This window comes from Mobula hypostoma, chromosome 7, assembly GCF_963921235.1.
Source record: "Mobula hypostoma chromosome 7, sMobHyp1.1, whole genome shotgun sequence".
Taxonomy (NCBI): Eukaryota; Metazoa; Chordata; class Chondrichthyes; order Myliobatiformes; family Myliobatidae; genus Mobula; species Mobula hypostoma.
In genome coordinates this window covers 96,744,785-96,763,432 of record NC_086103.1, presented here as the reverse complement: position 1 = coordinate 96,763,432, position 18,648 = coordinate 96,744,785, and the positions used below count along the sequence as shown (strand labels likewise).

Here is an 18,648-nt window from a genome sequence, read left to right as displayed (position 1 = left end):
AGTGGGAATCCAGCACAGTTTAAAACTTTTACACCCTGAATAATTTGCACCTTGCTTTCAATTCAAGTAGAGAAAATTACTAAAATGATACTTTGCATAGAATACTTTGGTTCCTTTGATGGAATCAAAAAAAGATGAGATTAGATTTTTTCTGAAGTAGATTTCACCAAATGTAACTTGTACTGTAAGTGCTCTTCAGATACACCATCATTAAAATAAGCTCACAATCAAAGTTCTGGGTGGTACGGCTCCCAGCTCCGATTTCTTAAAGAAAACTGTCCTTAAATTTCTATCCTTGAGAAATTGTTTTAGGAAACCTTCACAGGCTTTGGCACCTCAGCATAAAATGAAGTTTCTATTGATCTTCAGCTGAAATTAACGATAGGGCAGGAAGAACCTAACAGAATTTTCAATTTTAATTGTATCCACTTCATGAACTAACCAAGATCACACTTGCATGCGGTAAATGAAAGATGTTTTCCTTTGCTAGCCATCTCTAATTAATACCTGATTCAGTGCTGAAACATTACATAGATAATGTATTAATTGGGGATGTCAGAGCAATCTCACAAAGTGTTAACACCACAAAGTCCTTTATTTGCTACTCAGAAATTCATTCAGATTCATTCCTCTATTTGATATAAGGTTCAGCATAAAAAATACCAAATGTGATTGAGTGAATTAAAGTAATTTCAATAGCTTGTGTAATTTTCACAATAACATTAAATCTCAATTATACACCAATGGAATAGCTTGTGAGTTCTGAACAGTAACAAAGAAAGATTGGATTTCCAATACGATATTTGTTATTCAATGCAAGGTATTAGGATTTTTATTTTTGCTCCTGTTTGAGTGCCATCATTGTGTAGGTCCAACTGGAAAGATATAATTTATACTTAGAGTCATTTTACAACATCTGCTGAGTTTCATGCGCTGAACTCTGCAACATATAACTAGAAATTTGGCTATCTCAAGTTCAAGTTCAAGTTTACTGTCTGACTTTTCATATGAGCGAGGCCTCTCTCAGTCAGCGTCAACCACAGAAGTTGCATCCTAGCTGCTTAGTTATGAAAGACAAGGCAGTGCGATATGGAGAGCAGCTGTTGCCCATGTAGCAAGTGCCCCCTCTCTATGCATCTGATGAACCCAAAGGAACGACAGGGACCAATACTATTTGGTACCAGCTGTGTTATAGGAGTTGCTAGTCAGCCTTGAACTCAATGTAGGGTTGCCTTAGCTCTGGATATCTCCCTTGGACTTTACTCTTGAAGCCTTCCCCATGAATGGAGCGGAGGTTTGAGATCAGAGTTCCCCTTTTCTTAGATGAGCTGCCAACCACGGCTGACGAGGCCCATCTGCCCAAGCGGCTGGTTTTAAGGTGCCAGTAACCCACCTTTGTCCCTTCTCCTGTCAATAGAAACAGTTCCGCTAGACTTAGTAGCTAAGCCACACGTGAAGGCCAGCAGCTTGACTTGGATATCAGAGGCTATTTGAGGTGCACATCATCAGGAGAATTTAAAAGGTAGTGGGAACTTGTCCCTATTACCACCCCTGGCTGTAACAACCTTAAAGAACAACTTTTCACATACAGCACAGAATACAACCAAACAAAACAGTGTTCCTTCGGACCATAGTGCACCCACAAAACATATATCACACACAGCCCATAAAACAAAATATTACCACAAGTAAGTTAATAAAATATAATTCAAAGTTCATGTAGTGCACAGAACAGGTAAACAGTAAACAGTTCAACCCTAAGATTGTTCTGTATTGCAATGCTATTAAACCCTAAGATCACTCTGTGTCTCAGTACTAGTAAACCCTAAGATCACTATGTCTCATTGCTATTAAAGTACACTTTAACAGTATACAGTATACTTAACAACATACTTTCTCCTTTCATGTGACCTTCCAAAGTACAGCACCTCATACTTGGCTAGATTAAACTCCATTTGCCACTTTTCTGTCTATATCTGTAACTGATCTATTCCCATTTTATTCTTTGATAGTCCTTTACACTGTTCACTACTCTTGTAATTATTGGTGCCATTGACAAACTTGCAAATACACCCATTTATATTTCCATCCAAATCTTTGATAAATATCACAAACACCAGAGGATCCAGCACCAGTCCTTGTGGATCACTGGTCATGCATCTTCAATCAAAGTAATAGCCCTGTGCTCCAACTCCTGGTCTTCTGTGGATAAGCCAGTTCTAAATCTAAACTTGCCATTCTCTCTGGATCCCACACATCCTTAATCTTCGGAAGCTATCTACTACAAGGAATCTCAACAAATACCTTTAGCCGTGAAGATAAAGTCCATTTCCTTACATCATCAATCACCTTCAGCGCCTCCTCAGAAAAGTCAGTCACAATTGTAAGAAACGACCTGCTCTGCACAAAGGCATACTGACTGACCCTAAGCCTTTCCACGTGCACCTAAATCATATCCTTCAGTATCTTCTCCCAAGCTTCTATAGCATGATCATGAAGCTCACTGCCTATAATTGTCTGGATTTTCCCTATTCCCTTCTTGAATAAAGGCATGTTTTATTGTCCAGTCTTTTGCAATCTCTCCTGTCATACTGAGGACTCTAAGATCCTCGCTTGTTTCTTTCAATATTCTGGAATACGTGCTATCAGGTCTGGGGACTTATCTACCTTACTGCTTTTCAGAAGACCCAACATTAGTTCTTCCTTAATCTTAAAATTGTCTAGTACCATACTATATGATTACTGTCTTCCAAATCTTTCTCCTCAGTAAATATTGAAGCAAAGTATTCATTTAGTACCTCAGCCACTTGCTCTGACTCCAAGCACAAATTTCCTTCTTTATCCCTAAGTAGACATACCCTCTCCTTCATTATCTTCTTCTTTTAAAATGCAAGTATAAAATGCCTTTGGATTTTCCTTGATCCTGATCTGCATGGACAATTGAAATCATCCAACTGAAATTCTGAAACAATTTTTCATTATGTTGGCATAACCAAACATTTTATTTATCTATTTTATTTAGAGATACAGCACAGTAAAAGGCTCTTTTGGCCCAACAAGGCCTTGTCTCCCAGTTACACCCATGTGATTAATTAACATAGTAACCCATACATATTTGGAATGTGGGAGGAAACCAGAGCACCTGGAGGAAACCCACATGGCCATAGGGAGAATGTACAAACTCCTCACACACAGCGGCAGAAATGAAGCTGGTTTGCTGGAGGTCTGTAATAGTGCTATGCTAATCACTATGTTACTGTGCACCCACGGCTTGTATCACACTCAAAAGAAAGTTGAAGAATTTAAAAGAAATATTTGAAATGTTCTCCATTTTCATTATAAGTTCATAGAAATTTTTCTCTGGTGGATCCTACTTCTGATGAGAGCTTTCTTTGTTTAGGTTGCTTCCAGCTCTGTAACGTTTTCGGAACACATGACATGGAAATTGATCCGTGTTTACTGGAATCACTCCCTTCAGGACAGCAGCAGTTGGTGAAACGCATTCGATGTGATCAAGTAAAGGCATATTATGAGCGGGAAAAACTCCAACAACAGACTGGATGTAAACACAAACATGCAAAGAAGAGGAGTGTTCACTTTAGCTCTACGGACATGATACAGGAGGCTATAATACGGCATGATGATAAAGAAGGTATTGTAGCTTAGAGATTTTAATACTGTCTGCCCTATAGTCCCTCACGTATAAAGTGAGGAAGATCACAAGTTTCCATTAATTACAGCCATGCTCACTGAGCATATTTATGAATGAACATGATGAATTACGTAAGTCCATTTCATCACCTTAGATAGCATTGATACTCAATAACTGAAGCAGAAATGTGGATGGAAGGGTAAGTTTTAACCCTGCATGACCCTATCTCTGTATGCTGATACCTTGTTTAGCATAGTGCAAATGTTCCCAGAACAAGAATATCAAAAGCTTCTTTGATATGATGGGAGGGAGGTTGGTTAGTATGGGATTTAATATGAAGAGAAACATTACTGTCAGCACGACTGTGAATGCCAACCCTACTCACTCAAAGAGCACTACAGCACAGAAATGGGCCCTTCAGCCCATCTAGTTCATGCTCAATGTGTATATTAATGCTAGGAGTATTACAATCAAAGGTGATTAACTAAGAGCATGGATCATGACATGGGACTATAATGTTGTGGCCAATACAGTGGTTGAGAGGACAGGAATAGGTGCTTAATGTGCCAGGGTTTTGATGTTTTACGAAAGATAGTGAAGGTGGGGGAGTTGCACTACTAATCAGAGACAATATCACGGCATCACTGAAAGGGGACATAATGGAAGCTCATCTACTCAGTCTATATGGGTAAACTCAAAAATAGGAAGGATGAAATCACTCTGATGGGATTGTACTACAGAACCCCCAATAGACACTGGGACATTGAGGAACAGATATACAGGCAGATTTAAGAAACGTGTAAAATCAATAGGGTTGTTGTGATGGGGGACTTCAACTTCCCTAATATATACTGGGACCTTATTAGTGCAAGATGTTTATCTGGGGGCAGAGCTTGTTAGGTGCATCGGGGGGGGGGTGGATTCTTAAATCAATGTATAGGTAGTCCAACAGGAGGAGGGGCTGCACTGGACCTGGTGTTGAGTAAAGAGAGGAGAACCTTGGATGTCAGGAGAGGTGATGAAATTAGTCAAGAAAAAAAAGGAAAAGTAGGAAGCTAGAATCAAACAGAGCCCTTGAGGTTTATTAAGAAGCCAGAAAAGAACTCAGTAAGGGAATTATGAAAACCAAAGGGGCCATGAAAAGTCCTTGGCTAGTAGGATTAAGGAGAATCCCAAGGCGTTCTATACATACATCGGGGTTAAGAGGATAACTCGGGACAGGTTAGGCCCGATCAAGGATAAAGGGGGGAACATTTTCTTGGTTGTGAAGGATGTGAGCGAGGAACTTAGTGAGTACTTTACATCAGTACTTACCAAAGAGGGTAACATGGAGATCAGTGCTGAAGGTACTAATATGTTAGGGCATTTCAGGTTAAAGCAGGATGTATTATTGGGTCTCTTAAAGAGAATTAAGGTGGATAGGTCGCCAGGGTCTGATGAGTTATGAGGGCCTCCGTTGGTCAGAGCTGACCATGGGTATTGCATCCCAGCTGTCTAGATACTCAAACCCAGGCAGTACGACATGGAGAGCAACCTGTTGCCCATGTAGCAAGCTCCCCCTCTCCACACATCTGATGAATTCAAAGGAAGGGCAGAGACCAATGACAGTTTGGTACCAGCAGTGTTGCAGGAGTTGCCAGTCAGCATTGAACTCAATGTAAGACTGCCTTTGGGACTCCATTTCGGGATTTTTCCCTCGGGGTTTACTCCCGAAGCCTTCCCCATGAGTGGGTCTAGCCGCAAGGCAGCGGAAGTTTGAGATCAGAGTTTTCCTTCTCCCAGATGAGCTGCCAACCATGGCTGATAAGCCCCATCTGCCCAAAGTGACTGGTTTTAAGGCAGCAATGACCCGCCTTTGTCCCTTCTCCTATCAAAGTTCTACATGACATCCAAGTCATTAATGTAAGTGGATGCTTTGATAATTCAGCAGTCTTTAATGTAAGTAAGTCATCAATGTTAATAGAGGAAAGACTACAGTTGACATTTCGGGCCAAAACCCTTCAGCAGGACGGAAGTACATTTTTCCATAGATTCTGCCTGGCCTGCTGAGTGCCTGCAGTATTTAGTGTGTGTTGCTCAGATTTCTAGCATCTGCAGATTTTCCCTTGTTCGTGACCAAGAAGTAGAAAATCATGCGGATAAATGTGAGATGAAGTCACACCTGATCAACATACACTTCTTGGAAAGTTTTACTCTATTGATGTCAAGTACATTGAGGGCAATAATTCCAATTTTGATGCCTGGAATGTACCAGACAAAGTCTGTTTTGATACTAACGCAGAGCAGATAATTTATATGACAGAATGCCAGAGAGTGGGTCATGTCCATTTCCGTGGTGAATATTCTGGGATAACATCGACCCTGCATCCGCCTCAGTGTACTTCTGGCTTCTGCCTGTGGCTGTGTGGAAGGAGAAGCATGCTCCATTACACACTGCACCATGAACGTGTAAATGTCACTGAGCTGCAAACCATTGCCTCACTAGGACTGATGTACAACTACTTCAGCACAAAGTCTTATTTAAACTTTCACTTTGATGCATCTCTGGCATTTCTGATAGACAGAAAAGACAATGCATTCGCCATTTGTACTATAACACAAAAAAGACCTCCCTGTTGTGTTCGTAATCCAAGTGTATGGTGTCTCTCTGTAAGGGGCTCAAACAGCAGTAATGTTAAATTAAAGCACTATACTGCCAGGTTTTAATTATAGTTTAGTCATTTTAGATGTGTGTTACATATGCCGGAGATACAAATTACTGAGAAAGGCCAACAATGAGACAAGTTACAGGAACTGGAGCAAGGTGGATACCCAACCCCTGCACTGGGACTGGGACAGAATGGACACACTCTCCCTCTGCAGTGTAACTGAGACTGGGTGGAACTCTCCCCCTGCAGTGTTACAGGGACAGAGTAGACACACTCTCCCCTTGCACTGGAACTGGGACAGGGTGGACACACTCTCCCCCTGCACTGGGACTGGGACAGGGACAGAGTGGACACACTCTCCCCCTGCACTGGGACAAGGTGGACACAGTCTCCCACTGCACGAGGACTGGGACAGGGACAGAGTGGACACACTCTCCCCCTGCACTGGAACTGGGACAGAGTGGACACACTCTCCCCCTGCACTGGGACTGGGACAGGGACAGAGTGGACACACTCTCCCCCTGCACTGGGACAAGGTGGACACACTCTCCCCCTGCACTGGGACAAGGTGGACACAGTCTCCCACTGCACGAGGACTGGGACAGGGACAGAGTGGACACACTCTCCCCCTGCACTGGGACAAGGTGGACACACTCTCCCCCTGCACTGGGACTGGGACAGGGACAGAGTGGACACACTCTCCCCCTGCACTGGGACAAGGTGGACACAGTCTCCCCCTGCACTGGGACTGGGACAGGGACAGAGTGGACACACTCTCCCCCTGCACTGGGACAAGGTGGACACAGTCTCCCCCTGCACTGGAACTGGGACAGAGTGGACACACTCTCCCCCTGCACTGGAACTGGGACAGAGTGGACACACTCTCCCCCTGCACTGGAACTGGGACAGGGTGGACACACTCTCCCCCTGCACTGGAACTGGGACAGGGACAGAGTGGACACACTCTCCCCCTGCACTGGGACAAGGTGGACACACTCTCCCCCTGCACTGGGACTGGGACAGGGACAGAGTGGACACACTCTCCCCCTGCACTGGGACAAGGTGGACACAGTCTCCCCCTGCACTGGGACTGGGACAGGGACAGAGTGGACACACCCTCCCCCTGCACTGGGACAAGGTGGACACAGTCTCCCCCTGCACTGGGACTGGGACAGGGACAGAGTGGACACACTCTCCCCCTGCACTGGGACAAGGTGGACACAGTCTCCCACTGCACGAGGACTGGGACAGGGACAGAGTGGACACACTCTCCCCCTGCACTGGGACAAGGTGGACACAGTCTCCCCCTGCACTGGGACTGGGACAGGGACAGAGTGGACACACCCTCCCCCTGCACTGGGACAAGGTGGACACAGTCTCCCACTGCACGAGGACTGGGACAGGGACAGAGTGGACACACTCTCCCCCTGCACTGGGACTGGGACAGGGACAGAGTGGACACACCCTCCCCCTGCACTGGGACAAGGTGGACACAGTCTCCCACTGCACGAGGACTGGGACAGGGACAGAGTGGACACACTCTCCCCCTGCACTGGGACTGGGACAGGGACAGAGTGGACACACTCTCCCCCTGCACTGGGACAAGGTGGACACAGTCTCCCCCTGCACTGGGACTGGGACAGGGACAGAGTGGACACACCCTCCCCCTGCACTGGGACAAGGTGGACACAGTCTCCCACTGCACGAGGACTGGGACAGGGACAGAGTGGACACACTCTCCCCCTGCACTTGGACTGTGACAGGGTGGACACACTCTCCCCCTGCACTGGGACTGGGACAGGGACAGAGTGGACACTCTCGCCCCCTGCACTTGGACTGTGACAGGGTGGACACACTCTCCCCCTGCACTGGGACTGGGACAGGGACAGAGTGGACACTCTCGCCCCCTGCACTTGGACTGTGACAGGGTGGACACACTCAATCCCCTTGCACTGGGACTGGGACAGGGACAGAGTGGACACTCTCGCCCCCTGCACTTGGACTGTGACAGGGTGGACACACTCTCCCCCTGCACTGGGACTGTGACAGGGACAGAGTGGACACTCTCGCCCCCTGCACTGGGACAAGGTGGACACAGTCTCCCACTGCACGAGGACTGGGACAGGGACAGAGTGGACACACTCTCCCCCTGCACTGGAACTGGGGCAGAGTGGACACACTCTCCCCCTGCACTGGGACTGGGACAGGGACAGAGTGGACACACTCTCCCCCTGCACTGGGACAAGGTGGACACACTCTCCCCCTGCACTGGGACAAGGTGGACACAGTCTCCCACTGCACGAGGACTGGGACAGGGACAGAGTGGACACACTCTCCCCCTGCACTGGGACAAGGTGGACACACTCTCCCCCTGCACTGGGACTGGGACAGGGACAGAGTGGACACACTCTCCCCCTGCACTGGGACAAGGTGGACACAGTCTCCCCCTGCACTGGGACTGGGACAGGGACAGAGTGGACACACTCTCCCCCTGCACTGGGACAAGGTGGACACAGTCTCCCCCTGCACTGGAACTGGGACAGAGTGGACACACTCTCCCCCTGCACTGGAACTGGGACAGAGTGGACACACTCTCCCCCTGCACTGGAACTGGGACAGGGTGGACACATTCTCCCCCTGCACTGGAACTGGGACAGGGACAGAGTGGACACACTCTCCCCCTGCACTGGGACAAGGTGGACACACTCTCCCCCTGCACTGGGACTGGGACAGGGACAGAGTGGACACACTCTCCCCCTGCACTGGGACAAGGTGGACACAGTCTCCCCCTGCACTGGGACTGGGACAGGGACAGAGTGGACACACCCTCCCCCTGCACTGGGACAAGATGGACACAGTCTCCCCCTGCACTGGGACTGGGACAGGGACAGAGTGGACACACTCTCCCCCTGCACTGGGACAAGGTGGACACAGTCTCCCACTGCACGAGGACTGGGACAGGGACAGAGTGGACACACTCTCCCCCTGCACTGGGACAAGGTGGACACAGTCTCCCCCTGCACTGGGACTGGGACAGGGACAGAGTGGACACACCCTCCCCCTGCACTGGGACAAGGTGGACACAGTCTCCCACTGCACGAGGACTGGGACAGGGACAGAGTGGACACACTCTCCCCCTGCACTGGGACTGGGACAGGGACAGAGTGGACACACCCTCCCCCTGCACTGGGACAAGGTGGACACAGTCTCCCACTGCACTGGGACAAGGTGGACACAGTCTCCCACTGCACGAGGACTGGGACAGGGACAGAGTGGACACACTCTCCCCCTGCACTGGGACAAGGTGGACACACTCTCCCCCTGCACTGGGACTGGGACAGGGACAGAGTGGACACACTCTCCCCCTGCACTGGGACAAGGTGGACACAGTCTCCCCCTGCACTGGGACTGGGACAGGGACAGAGTGGACACACTCTCCCCCTGCACTGGGACAAGGTGGACACAGTCTCCCCCTGCACTGGAACTGGGACAGAGTGGACACACTCTCCCCCTGCACTGGAACTGGGACAGAGTGGACACACTCTCCCCCTGCACTGGAACTGGGACAGGGTGGACACACTCTCCCCCTGCACTGGAACTGGGACAGGGACAGAGTGGACACACTCTCCCCCTGCACTGGGACAAGGTGGACACAGTCTCCCCCTGCACTGGGACTGGGACAGGGACAGAGTGGACACACCCTCCCCCTGCACTGGGACTGGGACAGGGACAGAGTGGACACACCCTCCCCCTGCACTGGGACAAGGTGGACACAGTCTCCCCCTGCACTGGGACTGGGACAGGGACAGAGTGGACACACTCTCCCCCTGCACTGGGACAAGGTGGACACAGTCTCCCACTGCACGAGGACTGGGACAGGGACAGAGTGGACACACTCTCCCCCTGCACTGGGACAAGGTGGACACAGTCTCCCCCTGCACTGGGACTGGGACAGGGACAGAGTGGACACACCCTCCCCCTGCACTGGGACAAGGTGGACACAGTCTCCCACTGTACGAGGACTGGGACAGGGACAGAGTGGACACACTCTCCCCCTGCACTGGGACTGGGACAGGGACAGAGTGGACACACCCTCCCCCTGCACTGGGAAAAGGTGGACACAGTCTCCCACTGCACGAGGACTGGGACAGGGACAGAGTGGACACACTCTCCCCCTGCACTGGGACTGGGACAGGGACAGAGTGGACACACTCTCCCCCTGCACTGGGACAAGGTGGACACACTCTCCCCCTGCACTGGGACTGGGACAGGGACAGAGTGGACACACCCTCCCCCTGCACTGGGACAAGGTGGACACAGTCTCCCACTGCACGAGGACTGGGACAGGGACAGAGTGGACACACTCTCCCCCTGCACTGGGACTGGGACAGGGACAGAGTGGACACACCCTCCCCCTGCACTGGGACAAGGTGGACACAGTCTCCCACTGCACGAGGACTGGGACAGGGACAGAGTGGACACACTCTCCCCCTGCACTTGGACTGTGACAGGGTGGACACACTCTCCCCCTGCACTGGGACTGGGACAGGGACAGAGTGGACACTCTCGCCCCCTGCACTTGGACTGTGACAGGGTGGACACACTCTCCCCCTGCACTGGGACTGGGACAGGGACAGAGTGGACACTCTCGCCCCCTGCACTTGGACTGTGACAGGGTGGACACACTCAATCCCCTTGCACTGGGACTGGGACAGGGACAGAGTGGACACTCTCGCCCCCTGCACTTGGACTGTGACAGGGTGGACACACTCTCCCCCTGCACTGGGACTGTGACAGGGACAGAGTGGACACTCTCGCCCCCTGCACTGGGACAAGGTGGACACAGTCTCCCACTGCACGAGGACTGGGACAGGGACAGAGTGGACACACTCTCCCCCTGCACTGGAACTGGGACAGAGTGGACACACTCTCCCCCTGCACTGGGACTGGGACAGGGACAGAGTGGACACACTCTCCCCCTGCACTGGGACAAGGTGGACACACTCTCCCCCTGCACTGGGACAAGGTGGACACAGTCTCCCACTGCACGAGGACTGGGACAGGGACAGAGTGGACACACTCTCCCCCTGCACTGGGACAAGGTGGACACACTCTCCCCCTGCACTGGGACTGGGACAGGGACAGAGTGGACACACTCTCCCCCTGCACTGGGACAAGGTGGACACAGTCTCCCCCTGCACTGGGACTGGGACAGGGACAGAGTGGACACACTCTCCCCCTGCACTGGGACAAGGTGGACACAGTCTCCCCCTGCACTGGAACTGGGACAGAGTGGACACACTCTCCCCCTGCACTGGAACTGGGACAGAGTGGACACACTCTCCCCCTGCACTGGAACTGGGACAGGGTGGACACATTCTCCCCCTGCACTGGAACTGGGACAGGGACAGAGTGGACACACTCTCCCCCTGCACTGGGACAAGGTGGACACACTCTCCCCCTGCACTGGGACTGGGACAGGGACAGAGTGGACACACTCTCCCCCTGCACTGGGACAAGGTGGACACAGTCTCCCCCTGCACTGGGACTGGGACAGGGACAGAGTGGACACACCCTCCCCCTGCACTGGGACAAGGTGGACACAGTCTCCCCCTGCACTGGGACTGGGACAGGGACAGAGTGGACACACTCTCCCCCTGCACTGGGACAAGGTGGACACAGTCTCCCACTGCACGAGGACTGGGACAGGGACAGAGTGGACACACTCTCCCCCTGCACTGGGACAAGGTGGACACAGTCTCCCCCTGCACTGGGACTGGGACAGGGACAGAGTGGACACACCCTCCCCCTGCACTGGGACAAGGTGGACACAGTCTCCCACTGCACGAGGACTGGGACAGGGACAGAGTGGACACACTCTCCCCCTGCACTGGGACTGGGACAGGGACAGAGTGGACACACCCTCCCCCTGCACTGGGACAAGGTGGACACAGTCTCCCACTGCACGAGGACTGGGACAGGGACAGAGTGGACACACTCTCCCCCTGCACTGGGACAAGGTGGACACACTCTCCCCCTGCACTGGGACTGGGACAGGGACAGAGTGGACACACCCTCCCCCTGCACTGGGACAAGGTGGACACAGTCTCCCACTGCACGAGGACTGGGACAGGGACAGAGTGGACACACTCTCCCCCTGCACTGGGACTGGGACAGGGACAGAGTGGACACACCCTCCCCCTGCACTGGGACAAGGTGGACACAGTCTCCCACTGCACGAGGACTGGGACAGGGACAGAGTGGACACTCTCTCCCCCTGCACTTGGACTGTGACAGGGTGGACACACTCTCCCCCTGCACTGGGACTGGGACAGGGACAGAGTGGACACTCTCGCCCCCTGCACTTGGACTGTGACAGGGTGGACACACTCTCCCCCTGCACTGGGACTGGGACAGGGACAGAGTGGACACTCTCGCCCCCTGCACTTGGACTGTGACAGGGTGGACACACTCTCCCCCTGCACTGGGACTGTGACAAGGTGGACACACTCAATCCCCTTGCACTGGGACTGGGACAGGGACAGAGTGGACACTCTCGCCCCCTGCACTGGGACTGTGACAGGGTGGACACACTCTCCCACTGCACGAGGACTGGGACAGGGACAGAGTGGACACTCTCTTGGGACTGTGACAGGGTGGACACACTCAATCCCCTTGCACTCATCACAGGTGAACTGATGAAAAAGGAAGTGCGGAGATCTACTAGAAGAAAGCGATTGGATGACGTATAGAAGTTACTTTGATATATAAAAGAATAAATGAAACATGATAAGCACTATGAGCAGCTCTTTAGAGGGGAACCATTTTCTAATTTTTACTTTTTTATTTGGTGGTACAGCTTGGAACAGTTCCTTCCAACCCATCGAGCTACACTGCCCAGCAACCAGCAACCCAGCAAATGAACTAACCACATGGTTCTGAAAGAGATAGCTGAAGACATCGTGAGCCCATTAGTAATGATCTTTCAATGATCACTTGACTGTGGCATTGTTCTGGAGGACTGGAAAGCTGCAAATGTCACTCCACTCTTTAAAAAGGGAATAAGGTAAAAAAAAAAAAGAATTTATAGGCCAGTTAGCCTTACATCAGTGATTTGTAAGATGTTGGAGGCCATTCTCAAGGATGAGGTTTAAGGGAACTTGGAGGCACATGATAAATTAGGCCAAACTCAACATAGTTTTGTTAATGGGACATTTTGCCTGACAAATCTGTTGGAATTCTTTCAGGAAATAACAGTCACGATAGACAAAGGAGAGTCAGTGGATGTTGTTTACTTGCATTTTCAGAAGGCCTTTGTTGGGGTGCTGCGTATGAGGCTGCTTGACAAGGTAAGAGCCCATGATATTACAGAAAAGATACTAACATAGATAGATGGTTGGCCTACTGGCAGGAGACAATGAGTGGGTGTTAAGGGGGCCTGCCTATTCTGGTTGCGGCTGGTGACCGGTGGGAGTGCTTGTTTTCATGGTGTATGTCAATGGTTTGGATGATGGATTTGATGGCTTAGCGGCCAAGTTTGCGGATGATACAAATATATGTGGAGGGGCAGGAAATGTTGAGGAAGCAGGGAGTCTGCAGAAGGACTTAGACAAATTAGGAGAATGGGTAAGGACATGCCAGATGGAATATAATGCAGGGAAATGTATGGTCATGCACTTTGGTGGAAGGAATAAAGGCGTAGACTATTATCTATACGGGGAGAAAATTGAAAAGTCAGCAATGCAAAGGGACGTAGGAGTCCTTGTCCAGGATTCCCTGAAAGTTAACATGCAGGTTGAGTTGGTGGTGAGGAAGGCAAATGCAATGTTGGCAGTCATTTTGAGAAGACTAGAATATAAGACCAAGGATGTGATGCACAGGCTTTATAAGGCATTGGCCAGGCCACACTTGGAATATTGTGAACAGTTTTGGGCTTCTTATCTGAGATAAGACATGCTGGTATTGGACAGGGTCCAGAGCAGGTTCACAAGAATGATTCTGGGAATGAAAGAGTTAACATATGAGGAGAGTTTGATGGTTCTGAGCTTGTACTTGCTAGAGTTTAGAAAAGTGAGGGGGCATCTCATTGAAACCTGTCACATATTGAAAGGCCTAGATGGGTGGATGTAGAAAGGATTTTTCCTAGTGGACCAAAGAGCACAACCTTAGAACAGAGCGACATCCATTTACAACAGAGATGAGGATGAATTTTTAGGCAAATCTGGTGAATCTGTGGAATTCATTGCCATGGACTACTGTGGAGGCCAAGTCAATATATTTAAAGTGGAGGTTGATTGGCTCTTGATTAGTCAGGGTGTCAAATGTTACAGGGAGAAGGCAGGAGAATGGTGTTGAAAGAGATTATAAATCAGCCATGAGGAAATGGCAGAGCAAACTCCATGGCCTGAGTGGCCTAATTCTGCTCCAGTGTCTTATGGGCTTAACAAATACCTAACCACAGAATAATTTATGTTGACCAATTAACCTCCTAACCAGTACATTTTTGGACTGTGGAAGGAAAGCGGAATAACTGAAGGAGACCCATGCGGTTCATGGAGAAAATGTAAAAAATCCTTACACACGGCGCTGGAATTGAGCTCCAAACTCCAGGAAGCCTCAAGATGTAATAGCGTTTCGCTAACCACGATGCTATAGAGATGCCCATGTTCCAGGCATGCTGACGTTTTAATCCCTGATGTGATTCCTAATACTACAACTCTAGGAGGGTAGTCATATCAGTGATCATATCATATGATTAATCATCAGACTGAAAATTAATCAAGAAATAAAATTATTTATACAGCAGTGAAAATAATCTATAATAAATGTGTTTACAAGAATAAAGACATCAGGACTTTCCCTTTTTCTCAATTTATAAGGCAAGAGCATTGGTGCTATGTTGTGCTGTTCAGATTCCATGATAACAAAATTGGTACTTTGGGACTTGACTCTGTTACTTTTGTTGTTGCAATGATGAAGCATTGTCTATTTAACCTTTCATTATCAGTCGGGGGTTTGAATATAACCCCTGTTTGGAGTTGCACTGTTCTACTCACAAAAGTTAATTCTCAGGGAAAGTGAGTTACAGAAAGATTCTTCAGCCATGTTGCTGGACAGGAAAAGCAGAAATACCTACCTTGAAATTTGCCAATAGGATTGTCCTGCAGTGCAAAGGATGCTTGATTTCTGACTCCCAGCAGTGCAGCAAGGAACTCGCTCCGCTGGGGATGCAAGGGCTCGCAAGCAGAGTTCATTGAACCGGTCACAATCTAACCTGAGAAAAAAGTAAGCTCCAGCAGTAACTACTGGCCAATGACGCTGATGCCAGGGAAGGAGAGTCTCACTAGTCAGTAGTTACTGCTGTAACTTGGTCTTCTTGTCATCTGCTGGCACCAATGATTTTGTTGAAGTTTGTCCTGTTGGCTGACAGGAGGTTTCTAATTGAGTGAGGCCCTGGGAAGGAACAGGGTCACTGGTTTAGCCTGGGAATCTGATTTCAAAGTTTAAATACTTACAGCATGATGAATAGAATGTGTTCAGCAGTCATCTTGTCATCAAATGGGAAGGAATTCTAAAGGATAGTGTAAAAAGTAACATCCTTTTGCTGAGTAAAACTAAGTATTGATCATTTGTAGTAGCTTACAAAATTTTGCAGCTGTCAAAAAGACATTTAAGGTAACATGCTGCTAGTTTGCTGTTAGAATTTTCATTATTATAACCGGAATAAAACTTAAAGGGAGAACGTTTTTTCAGTCTGTGAAGCTGCTCATGACATCAACCAATTATTCAGCAACCCTCTGCCAGCTGCATCACCAACAATTTATCTGTGGGGGGCTGGGTTAATCCTGATAGAATTTTGCTAATGTGTGTTTGTGGAGACAAAATCCAACCTACATACCAAGTGGTACAGCTTTACAGTCGAGCAGAATGTGACAGGCTTAGAACAGATCCCACAGATAAATGTGTGCATCCATGAGGTGGCAGGTGAACCGAGATGTTCGCCCCCACCGGAGAACCTGAGACCTGACAGAATCAGGCACAAAAAGGCGATCGGCGGGTCCATTCCCGGGGTCAGGGTCATCCCATTGGGCTTCCTTTACTGTGGACTCAATCTCCCAAGTGAGGGTTGCCACCACACAGGATGGTGGAAGGATAGACTCTGGGCTGGAAGTGTCCTCCTTGGAGTTGTATTGGTGAGAGAGCATGTCCAGCTTCTCATTCTTGGACCCTGGACGGTATGTGAGGGAAAACTTGAACCGTCGAAAAAGTAATGCCCAACGAACCTGGCGGGAGCTCAAACGTTTGGTGGTCTGAATATATTTCAGGTTCTTATGATCAGTCCAAACAATAAACCGGTGTTCTGCCCCCTCCAGCCAGTGCCTCCACTCCTCCAATGCTAGCTTGGCCATCAGTAGTTCCTAATTCCCCACATCGTAATTCCGCTCGGTAGGGGACAGTCGGCAAGAAAAGAAGGCACAGGGATGAAGCTTTTCATCTGGACTTGATCGTTGGGACAGGACTACTCCTACCCCGGAGTCGAAAGCATCAATCTCAACAATGAATTGACGGGAGGGGTCCGGTTGGACCAGGATGGAAGCGGTTGAGAACCGCCTCTTCAGGTCAGTGAATGCCGAATCAGCCTCGGAGTCCCAACTAAAAGATGTGGTAGGCGAGGTATGTCGGGTAAGGGGCGCCGCCACCCTACTGTAATCCCTGATAATTCGGCGATAGAAGTTTGCAAACCCCGAAAACCACTGAAGTTGTTTGCGGGTCATGGGTCTTGCCCGGATCTTCTCGGGATCTGCCCTCACTTGCCCGCTCTCGATGATGTAGCCCAGGAAGCTGACCGAAGGGACGTGGAACTCACATTTCTCTGCCTTCACAAATAACTTGCTCTCCCAGTCTCTGGAGGACTACACGGACATGGTGAATGTGTTTCTGGAGGCTGCTAGAAAATAGTAAGATGCCATCTAGGTAGACGAACACGAAGCGGTTAATAAAGTCCCATCATTGATTAGGGCTTGAAAAACAGTGAGGGCATTGGTGAGGCCAAACGGCATGACCAAGTATTCGAAGTAGCCCGAAGGTGTATTAAAGGCCGTCTTCCATTCATCTCCCTCCCTCATCCTGACTAGATAGTAGGCGCTACGAAAGTTCAACTTCGAGAAGATGGTGGCTCCGTGAAGTGCTTCAAATGCCGAGTTAGTAAGGGGTAGTGGGTACTTATTTTTAACTGTTATATTGTTTAGGCCTCGGTAATCACTACAGGGATGAAGCAACCCATCCTTTTTCTCTGCAAAGAAGAAACTGGCGCCCACCAGGGAGGATGAAGGTCGAATGATGCCCACTGCAAGGGACTCACTAATGTATTCCTCCATGGCCTCTCCCTCCGGTTGGGATAAGTTATAAAGACTACTGGTGGGTAACGAGGCCCCAGGGAGAAAGTATGGGTAACGAGGCCCCAGGGAGAAGGTTGATAGCGCAATCATATGGGTGGTGTGGAGGCAGGGAAAGAGCCTGTTGTTTGCTGAATACCTGTCCCAGGTCATGCTGTTCTGCAGGGACTCCGGACAAGTCGAGGGGTTCCAAGACAGGCGAGGTTGCGGTAGCCTCCCTAGGGGATGGAGCCGACCGCAGACAGGTGGCGTGGCAAAATGGGCTCTAACTGGCTATCCTCCTGGTAGACCAGTCGATGTAGGGGTTGTGGTAATTCAGCCAGGGATATCCTAGAACTACAGAGGCTTGAGGAGAATGGATGAGATTAAATCGTACCTCCTCTCGATGGTTTCCGGACAGACTCAAGGTCAGGGGTGACGTACAGTGGGTAACCCGAGCCAGCAGTTTTCCGTCCAGCACCCGGGCCTCCAGTGGGGTACTTAATGGCTCCCGAGGTATGCCGGCTATGTCGTCGTCCAGCGGATTTCCCTTGGCTCCTGAATCCACCAAGGCGGATAGGGATGTTGATAATTTACGGTAGCCGGGATCTGCATCTGGGTCTGGGGGACTGAAGGGAGTGTCATCCGGCTCACCAGTGTTCCCCTCCCTTTTGGCCGCAGAGGACAGGTATCCCGGAAATGTCCTGACTGGCCGCAATAGTAACAATCCCCAACTCTCCGCTTCCAAAGTCGTTCGGCAGGGGAGAGACGGTTCCGCCCCAGATGCATCGGTTCCTCCCCCAGGGAGGTGGGGACAGTCGGATCAGGAGCTATACTTGGAGCGGCTGGGGAAGGGAGGCTGGCTGAAGATGGTAAGGTGGGACGTGGGCTGACCCGAGGAGCGGGGCGACTGGTCTTTTCTCTCAGACGCTCTCAAAGTCGATTATCAAGCCTGGTGGCTAGAGAGATCAGA

At 50.0% G+C, this 18,648-nt stretch overlaps 1 protein-coding gene across 5 annotated transcripts in view; it reads left to right on the top strand.

The window, feature by feature from the left end:
• myo16 (myosin XVI) overlaps nucleotides 1-18,648 on the top strand; it is a 675,445-nt gene that overhangs the window by 65,159 nt on the left and 591,638 nt on the right. For 3 of the 5 annotated variants that reach the window (XM_063053734.1, XM_063053733.1, XM_063053737.1), the window contains exon 2: nucleotides 3,401-3,652. The exons of 1 other annotated variant lie outside the window; for it this stretch is intronic. In XM_063053734.1, the coding sequence (XP_062909804.1) occupies nucleotides 3,401-3,652 (252 nt within the window). Of the gene's footprint in view, nucleotides 1-3,400; nucleotides 3,653-13,159; nucleotides 13,367-18,648 lie in introns of those variants that run through there. One more of the 5 variants, XM_063053736.1, reaches the window with a different exon arrangement.